Source organism: Pinus tabuliformis, chromosome 6 (genome assembly GCF_031772625.1).
Source record: "Pinus tabuliformis cultivar Carrire ecotype Pingquan chromosome 6, CPIR1, whole genome shotgun sequence".
In the NCBI taxonomy this organism is placed as follows: Eukaryota; Viridiplantae; Streptophyta; class Pinopsida; order Pinales; family Pinaceae; genus Pinus; species Pinus tabuliformis.
This window is the reverse complement of record NC_142292.1, coordinates 1,449,357,304-1,449,367,493: the sequence shown is the minus strand read 5'-3', so window position 1 is coordinate 1,449,367,493 and position 10,190 is coordinate 1,449,357,304. Positions and strand designations below refer to the sequence as shown.

Here is a 10,190-nt window from a genome sequence, read left to right as displayed (position 1 = left end):
TGAAGAATTCACATTTACTTAACTTAGCATATCACTAGTGTCCTCGGAGGGTTTGTAATACTAACCTGAGGTGCTCCTGATGCTCCTCCACAGTCCGAGAGTAAATCAATATATCGTCAATAAAGATCAGCACAAATTTATCCAAAGACCGATGAAACATATTGTTCATGAGGCACATAAAGGTGGCGGGGGTGTTGGTCAACCCGAAGGGTAACACCACAAACTCATAGTGGCCATATCGAGTTCTAAAAGTTGTCTTAGTTATGTCCTCCTCTCTAATCCAGATTTGGTGATACCCTGACCGCAAATCAATCTTCGAGAAAATTGTTGCCCCTCTTACTTGGTCAAACATTTCATCAATGTGGGGTAGCGGGTACTTGTTTTTAATTGTCAATTTGTTTAACTGATGGTAATCCATACACATGCGGAGAGTCCCATCCTTTTTCTTAACGAATAATACCAGGGCTCCCCAAGGAGACACGTTGGGGTGAATGTACTTTTTGTCCAACAGCTCCTGTAATTGCATCTTCAGCTCTGCCAATTCTGGTACGCTCATTCTGTAAGCTGCTCGAGAGACTGGGGCTACTTTTGGCACCAATTCAATGGTAAAATCTATGTCTCTTTTGGGTGGCAACCCGGGAATCTCTTCCGGAAACACATCGACAAATTCTTGTATCACAGGAATATTCTCCAATGTGGTTGTTTTATCTTTAGAATTAGCATACCCCACTTGGATGGCATAAATCTGACATCCTTTTCTGACGCATTTGGCTAACTGTGAGGCAGTTATGGGCCGAATCTACACTGGCCGCTTAATTCCCTACATCTCTTGTTTTATTCCGAGCTCATCCTTATAATTGATAGTCTTGGTTTTACAATTAATTATGGACCAATGTTTTTCTAACCAGTCCATACCAATCAATATATTGTACAAGCCAAGGGGAATCACATTTAAATCTGTTGTCACTGACTGTCCTGCTATTTTTAAAGGGAAGTTTTTTACCTTCGCCATTACCCGTCTTTTTGCCCTTGTTGCCAACTGAACTAACCAGGGGTCCTTAAACTTAATAGGTTGCAACTTGCAATGCTCCACAATTCTAGGACTAATATCACTTAATGTTGCACTAGGGTCAATTAAAACAGTTACAGCAAGGTCTAAGAGTTTACCTTCAAATTCCACCATGGTCGGTTGGTACTCCGCCTGGCGATCTTCCAGAGCAGCATTGATCTTTGGCAGACTCCTTCCTACATCGCCAATGGTAGAGGCTTCATAGACCTGGGAGACCTATTCGGCTCCTTTTCGCTAAGGGCAGTTTTTCACATAATGGGGGCCACCACAGCCCCAACATTGCACTGGGGGCCTTGTTGTCTCTTCGTTGTCTGTTTTTTCGGGCTGATCATTAGTTCTGGACTCATTGAGGGGCTTTAGTCGAAGCGAATTATTTTGAGAGTTTCTACTGATTCTCCCTTTAGCGAATCCTTTGTTACCTCCACCTCGGTTACCTTTAGTGCCACCAGCCAGCTTGATGCTTCTCTTATCGGCCCATTTCATACCCAGGAGCTCTCCCTTTTTCTTGCTCTCTTCTAGTAGCAAATTCGGGCTTTGCGTATAGCCTCGTCCATCATCTTTGGATTGTCAAATTCAATTCTTTCCCTCATACTTACTAGTAGGCCATTGACAAACGTTTGTACTTTAGCTTTCTCTTCGCAAATATAGAGCACATAGCAGAGTAAGGAAGTAAAATGAGTAATAAATTTTTCCATAGTTTGTTGTCCCAAATGCAGGTCATGAAATTCCCTCACCTTCTCGTCATAGAAGCACTCAATCAGATACCTTTCCTTAAAGTACCTTTGAAATTTCTCCCAAGTGATATTCTGTTCGCTCACTCCTCTTACCATCTTAACATCCTCCCACCACAAGGTGGCCTTTCCCTGTAGCTAGAAAATGGCCAATCGTGCCTTGAGGTTGTGATCGTATTCGTATAGTTGGAAGTATTTGTTCATATTAATCAACCAAGCCTCAGCTGCTTCCTCCTGTTCTCCATCGAAGTGTGGTGGCTTGATTTTACGGAACTCCCCTTGCAACTCGATGCGTTGCCTTTTGGATGTCTATTGTTCGGAGGCATTATCCGAGCGTTCCTCCTCCCTTCCTTCTGACTCTTCGGGTTCTGTGGGGTGATTCTGTTCTCCTGACATTCTTTGTTGCTCAGCGCTGGGATTCGGTGGCTGCTGGTTCTGTCTGTCGGATAGGCTTTTTATAATCCTCTCCTGTTCCATAGTTAACCTTGCATTATCTTCCCGTAATCGAGCCATTTCATTTTTCAGCTCTTGTACCATCTCCAAAATTTCCAGATTGGTATTGCGCGCCTCCTCACCTAGCTATACCCATAATTCAGGACTGCTGCCAGGACCCGCTGCAGGTCCCTGACCCGCCCCAAACCTGTGTGACGCACTGTCTATTCTCCTCATATTATCAGTCCACTGTTTCCCTATGCTTACCACAAACAAGTAGCAGTAGAAGGTTATCATATTATCTATTTCTTTTTACTCATTAGAGATGAAATAAGTTGTAAATATACAGTCTGCTGACAGTGTTTTTTTTTTGTCCCCAGTGCCCAGAGGCCACAGTTTTGCAACTTAGCTCTGATACCACTTGTAATGTCTCCATCATAATTTTTTATTTTTTTTACGACTGCATTCTACCATGCTATATCTACTGATTTGATTTTAGCTATATGGTGTCATTAAATAGCACATTTTATTCTCGGAAGGTTGTTTTGGTTTTGTGAACCACTCCACTTGCGTTTACGTTGAATGTGATATGAGGCCGCTTCCATCACGTGGCAAGCCATACCAGATAAGGGTGATATTAATTTCTATCTGTGCTGTCATGTACATGGCCTGGGTGGACCGTCCGGCCATGCCAGCTCCACTCGGGAACCCTACCTAGATCGACGGTGCAGCTCATTTCTAGTGATCTGACAGTGGTGCATATCTCAGGGTTTCATCATCCTCGAATTTCGTCGGGATGGCTATCATTTGGCTATGCCTCCCTCCTGTGAACCTGCTCTGGTGCTCCCTTCCATCCGCACCTCTGTTCTTGAGTCAGATGATGCTTTCTCTGGTCCATTATCATGTTCTGACGGTGGTCTAATATGTTTACAGGTAAACTATTACTTTCATCGCTGGCCTGTTCATACTTTTTATATGTTTTGTTTCCTTGTTTTCTTACTGCTGAAGGCTTTCGCATCTACTAGATGCTCTAACCAGTGTTTTATGTCAATGAATTACGCGCAGGTTGTTGTTTTCGGACATGGCTCGACTTGCTTGGAGAACAACACTTCTTCAATGGCGAGCTTCACCAGATACAGGTATGTGCCTACCCTGGTCGAAAAATGATAACCTGAGGCGGATAAGGCTCATGCTACTAGCTGATGTCTGCCCCATTCGGTTGACATTTTAGATAAGGGTTAGTGTTTTTAAGGTTTTTTACCCAGATGTATATATTCATAAGCACGATGTACTCTTCATCTCGGATATTACCAGAGCTTATTTCTACTCTGTATATGTGTAGCTCTCCTGTTATTCTATTTGGTGGCAATGAGGGTTTCCACACATGTACTGGTGAATTAGTCAGTTGTTTGGTATGGTTACTCTGGCTAGCAGCTGAAGTCAACATTTTCTTGAATACAATTTGTATTTTTTTATAAATATATATACAGTTTTGGGCTTGAATCTTTCATTATGTCTATAGGAAAATTGTGTAATGTAATTACTCAGTTCCTTGCTTACCCTTATGTGCACAGTATGTTGAGTCTGTCACAATTTTAAAGGAATTATTTTTGTTATAAGAGTATAAATTTTCTGGATGAATATGTGGTCTCGGAAAGTCCGAACTCCGCTTAATATTCAAAGCTTGATTATTCGTTACAAGGGTCTGTCATTAACTGCATAGGGGTTCTGGACTATTCCTTGATAAGTTTTCTTTTCATTGTGAATAGTTGGGTTTGCTATACAGGGTCATAAAAGCTTGGCTTCCTCAGTTTCTAAAATTCTTTCATGAGTTTGTTCTCTTTGATTCCCCCAAGGTTTCACCGCCAGGAGGGTTTTTTATCTTTGTTGTAAGGCGGGTTATGGTTGCAAGGTTCTGCTGTCGAGCCCCCTATCCTTAGGGATTATGGACTCCGAATACAGCTCAAACCCTTACCCTGGGTCTTAGCTACCCCTTTCCTGCTTGCCTTGTTAACTACTTCGAATCAGATTATCTCTTATGCTTGATTCCTGGGTTCATGTATGCAACCGAACTCTAATTCTTGTGTAAAGAAAGTGGTTTCCACATTCCGGTATTTGTTCTGGGAGCTTTCGAGAGTTCTGGGCTCTTGTATTATGGCTCACAGTTTCTGATGTACACAAATAAGTTAAACCTGGTAAGGTGAACTCGTCTTGTCCCACGATGGCCTATCTATCTTTTTCTGCGTATGTTTGGCTGTAACAGTTTTCATTCCTGTCTCTCTAGTTCCAAAGATTTCGGTTGCAGGAATCTATTACTGGTTTTTAACCAATTTGTTGTACACTCTCCTATATCCGAGTTGGTCTATGCATTGCACAGTCATTTGTTATTGGATTTATCAGTGTACCCTTTGGCTTTTGTCCGTTTTCCATTGTTTTACTAAGGCTTTCTATTTTCTTTTGTTCTTTATTTTCTTGAAATCTGGTTATCATATAAATTATGTATCTCTTCATGGCTATCTCATTTGACAGCCCTTAATAAAGACTATCAAGCATGTTCAGTTTTTTTTAATTTAAGAGGAGAAAAGATTTAACTAAATAGAGACAGATACCGTGAAGTCCCAAGTTTGACCTTCTCCAAAAAGGAAATGTACAACTACTTCTACAAGGTAACACTTAATACAGAGAACCACCCGACCTCCCTGTTTGGTCCCCTTTCTCACCATTTTAAGAAACTATAACTACAGAAAGTAAACATTCTTTTTCTTTGGTCCAAGTTAGAGCTGCGTACCTGAGTCGCCTTCTGTAGGAGCACTTCTTTTCTCTGTCTCCAGATATGGTCAACACTGCTCTTTGCAGCTAGTCATCCACCCGACCTTGAGACTATCTTTCGAGACCAATCTCCCCCTAGCTGGCACAAAGACTACCATCTTTGCTGATTACACGCGCTTTGCGCTCTTACCATCTGGTCCTCAGCAAACTTGGTAAAACCCTTAATCTTTTTCCTGCGTCCTCTACAACACAGCCTCCTTTTCCCCTCCTTTTCGTGGAACCCATTCCACGGTTGGGGAAATGGCGGTTAGGTTAGGGTTTTGCAACTGTTTTTTTTTATCCATGTTTTAACTTCTCTCCATAGAAGTTACATGATATCTCTGTTACTAGGAATTCATTTTTTTTTAATTTTCCATTTACTAAAGAAAAAAATAAATAAATAAAAATAAGTTTATACAACTAATAATATTATCTTGTTTTTTTTTTTTAATTGTGGTAAATAAAATATTTACAATAAATCAGGGGATAGGATAGCAGTGGCATTGGTGTTGGTGGCTAGCATTAGTTATAACTACCCACCATCCACAAAAATATAGCTGTTAACCAGATCTTAAAAAAATACTTCTAATCAGATTTCGACATTCGTATACAGAAATTTATCCGTATATTGAGAATTTATAAAGTTTTGTTTGCCCGTTGAAGCTGAAAATGTTTTCCTTTGGAATTGCACCAAGAACAAAGGCAACGTTGGAGTATTGGAGATAGAGATCTTATAGCTCTGCAAAAGAACTGTACTTCTAACGTAAATGTACTATAAAGTTTATCATTTATGAATCAAGAAAAACGGTCGAAAGATGCGTGACGGATGAGAAGTGGTCACTCAGTGTGGGGTCGCTCGCAGTAACCACCTGCAAAGGAAGATATCGCTTGCTTTTAAAGCATACCAATCTCTATGGTATTACACTATGCGTACACAATCGTACAATTATATGACGACACTTCCATCAAGTATTAAATTTCCACTCGGTGGCTGTCGCCAAGTAAACATTCCACTCCAAATCTGATCAATTTCAGACGAATAATTGCGAAAATTATCCATACCCAATTTGATCAATCACTTTTAAAAAAAATAAAAAGATCTCTTTCTATATGTGATTTATGCCAAAATTCTTTTACAAAAAAATAAAAAAGTTTAAATTGGGCTATACTATATTCAAACTTCAACTTTGATTAACAGAGCTTATATTCAAACTTCAACTTTGATTAACAGAGCTTAGAACGGAAATCCTTTTAGAGAGATGTACAAATAAAAGACTAGTTTCTTGCACCATTAATCTATTTTTAAAGACTAGCTGTCAACGGAACAAAAACAATTTTAAAACATATTTTATATAAAATTTTAAAACATATTTTTAATTAAAAAAAATTATATATTGATTTACATTACTTTAACCACATTTTTTAAATAATTAATTTTATTTCAAATTATATTTAACTAAAAATTAAAGATTTTCAAAATTATTAAATTTATATAATCTAAATATTTAATTAATTTTACCCAAAAAATTAATCTATCGCTATATTAAAAAACCAATATAAACAACGTATCATAACATTAATATTGCACCATATTCCACCCCATAAAGTCACTTCTTTAGCTCTGTTTACAACTTATATATTCAAATGAAGCTATGATTACAACTCATTTCATAACAGTTATGGAGGGAGATATGCAATTTTCATAATATCAAACTTAAAATTTAAATTTAGTAAAATTTTATCAACATGAAAGTTTTAAAGTGTAAAATGATTATTTTGAACTAATTTTATTAGTTTTTAATATGCAAATTGATACAATATTAAAACTATTTTAATACTAATATGCAAATTGATACAATATTAAAACTATTTTTATTAAAATAGTTTTATCTTATAACAATTTTATCAGATAAAACAAAACACCCTGCTGTAAATTTGATACCCAAAAATTCCCATTACCAATTTGAAATGATTTACTATGTGAATACACAATTATTTATCGGCATGGCCAATGTTGCTGGTTCCCTGAAGAACTCTTCTAATTCTAAGTCTGTTGAACTGTCGGATACGGTGGAGAGCAAAGTACAGTCTGGAGACGACAGCACGTTCAATTCGGACAAACCTTCAGCTAAAGTAGCTGCATATCCTGCAAAATAATAGGATTGTGGGGATCTCTCTTCATGTAAACTCCAAATCGAAGAGCTGCAGTTCCCATCTTCTGTTTCAAGCAAATTAACATCTGCCATCGCCAATGCAATGTGCTTCGAATCATCGGATGTGATGGAATTTGTATTTTCCTTAACATTACACAATTTAAAGGCGTCATCTGAACTGCAATAATTAGTACAGCCATTAACGTTGCAATGGTTTTCAGGGAGATTATCCTCTGCCATCACAAAGGAAACGCGCCCCACATCGTCGTGCGGGATGGAATTTCCATTTTCTGTAACGTTAAACAATTTGAAGGTTTCATCTGACCTGCAATTACTACGGCCATAACCGTTGCAAAGCTTTGATCTTACCATTTCAGAGTATCTGACGGCCGCTGTTATTCTGACGGGGATCGTTTTGAACACATGATTGTCTCCGGATTTTGAGTTTGTCTCCAGATTTTGCTCTCTCGATTTGGGTTGACAATTCTTTATTGAGAGCAGCCTCTTGCTCATACGAGTGTTCCAGTAATTCTTGATTTCATTGTCTGTTCGTCCAGGCAGTCGTCCTGCTATCAGCGACCACCTGCATGCATCCCCACAAATACACATATCAGGCGCACACAAACTGATATAGGTGACACCTGCAATCCAATAAATCATTCATTGTGTTGAGAGGTGTTCAGTTCAGTGTGGCAATGTTGTAGTATATTTAAAATTTAAAAATCCCCATGCTAATTCATCCTTTTGACCAGTAAGATCTCAAAATATCATTAGAAACCACTGTTTCTTTTCCCATTTTATTAATATTTTATCATCGTAACAAAGTGATATTTTATCATCCCAACAAAGTGATTGTGATTTATTAAATTCTCATACTAATTCATCTCCGTGACTAATAAAATTCAAATATCATTATACATCACCACTTGTCTCCCCATTTTATTGATATTTTATCATCCTAACAAGGTGATTGTGATTTTTTCACATACCGGTTGCCAAGAAGGCGATGCATCCGAAGTATGAGCTCCTCCTCATCCGAAGAAATATTTCCGCGCTTAATGTCGGGACGAAGATAGTTCATCCAACGTAATCTGCAACTCTTTCCACACCTCTTTAGACCTGCAAACCAAAATCTCTCCAGTTATTGAACCTCTGAATACACATTTTACGTCAGCATTTATAAATTACTTTTAGAGCTTTGCAGAGATTCACCTGCTCTTCGTGGGAGGTCTGTCCATCCACCATCGCCGTGAATCCGAATGTATTCGGAGAGAATCATATCTTCCTTTCTGGTCCATGCTCCGCGGTTGAGCCCTTGTTTTGAGCAGCAAGGAGATCTCCCCATCTTGGATTTTCTTGGCCTGCAACCACACGGCTGATGATATCTTCGGGGGGTCGACGAGTATATATAAAGTTTAAACCGCAATTAGATTCTCCCAGATCAAAAACAATAGTGCAGTAAATCTTTACCGAGTAATACCATGTGACCATATCAATAATCCAGATTAGGATTGTGACATTTCGACAGTTAAATTTCTCACACTATTACCAAGCACAAAATTGTTAATGTATTCTGCAGTAACAGCAGGTTTTCTAGCGGAAATTGAATGACTTTTTTTCCGGACATACCTGACAGTGTAGCAGCTTTGCAGGTAAATGGTTTTAATTTTTTAGCAATAATATCTCCTTATCTTTGGAATAGTGATTTATTTCTCCCCATTTCTCTGATTACTACTATCCGGACATATAAATGGAGATAAGATTTTAATAATATTTTTAAATAAGTTAAATAATTTATCTCCATATAATGAAAATATATAATCATACAAGTGGAGAATATGTTGTGCCCTAAGAAGACAATAGCCACTCAAAAGGAAACCTAAGAAGACAAAATCTACTCAAAAGGAAATCAGAAAGACTTTTTAAATAGATAGATCTTAAAATATATAAAACGCCTTACAATTTTGTACATTTCCTTTGGAATAAAAAATTCGGGAAAATATCATGGACTGACATATTAAAAAAAAGGTTTATCTAAGATCCTAGTTAATGAAATAATGAATAGATCTGGCACATTTAGGTGTTCTGATAAAAATATTTTCAACAATCAAAACATTGAACACAAAAGGGATTTGGAAAAATGCAACCCTTATTTTAATGTAGTCTTTATTTTAATTAACACATAGATACGAGGCATGCCCAAATACAAGAAAAATAATGGAGCCCCTCCCTCGGCATACACGATTGCTCAATGCACAAGAAATCAAGACACCGAAGCACAATTGTGGACCTTGGATGGATCCACCAGACAAATCACACCCAGGGGGTTTTCGTCCCAGGGATCAAACTGGAACTGGCCTCGCCAAGTTATCGACAAAACACAATAAGATGACAAACTCCAGATGATGATTCTCGAAAAAACACAATAAGATGACAAACTCTAGATGCTCTCACTGTCACGCTCCTATCCCCTTTTATAGGCTTGATGGGCTTTCTAGAAACTTTATATTATTGTTTTCCCTCAAAAAATGAAGGCAAATACCATGGGGAAATACCACAGTAAATACCATGGGCATATTCTGTCCACTTTGACCATATCAAGAAAATGGAATATTACAAATCCTCCTGCCCAAAGATTGTTTTCCCTCAAGCAATCCACTTCTATCCACAACAAAAGCATCTGTATATTGATACCAGGATCCCATACAAACCAACGTGTTATTCCATGCCTCCATGCTAAATGATCCTGAATGGATCATTCAATACCTGGATCCAAAATAATCCTTGGGCCAATCCTACCCTCAATAGTTTCATTTGGATCCTAATGCCACCTAAGTCCTGGGACATGTGGGTTATGATACCATCTCAGCCCTCCATCACTGCTCGTGCCTAGGAGCCCAAGCTCCAATATGCTCTTGGATAAGGGTATCCTCCTAGGAATCATACCATCAATAGAGTTCCAACTCATAGTCTCTCGCCAATCCATCCTCGGAAGGA

General features: G+C 38.4%; 1 protein-coding gene across 1 annotated transcript; it reads right to left on the bottom strand.

Moving 5' to 3' along the window:
- Positions 1-6,889: 6,889 nt before the first annotated feature.
- LOC149264073 (transcription repressor MYB6-like) lies at positions 6,890-8,583 on the bottom strand. The gene is made up of 3 exons (XM_089388909.1): positions 8,406-8,583; positions 8,183-8,312; positions 6,890-7,776 (listed from the first exon to the last, which is right to left on the bottom strand). The coding sequence occupies exons 1-3, from the start codon at positions 8,536-8,538 to the stop codon at positions 7,017-7,019; spliced, it is 1,023 nt and encodes a 340-aa protein (XP_089245035.1). The 5' UTR covers positions 8,539-8,583; the 3' UTR covers positions 6,890-7,016.
- Positions 8,584-10,190: the final 1,607 nt, after the last annotated feature.

Bases quoted from the DNA above. Each gene is read 5' to 3' on its own strand.
- LOC149264073 (XM_089388909.1), bottom strand. From the start codon at position 8,538: ATGGGGAGATCTCCTTGCTGCTCAAAACAAGGGCTCAACCGCGGAGCA. The intron at 8,313-8,405 runs GTGAATCTCTGC...TTTGGTTTGCAG, and splicing joins AGACCTCCCACGAAGAGCAG to GTCTAAAGAGGTGTGGAAAG. The intron at 7,777-8,182 runs GTATGTGAAAAA...GGATGCATGCAG, and splicing joins CATCGCCTTCTTGGCAACCG to GTGGTCGCTGATAGCAGGAC.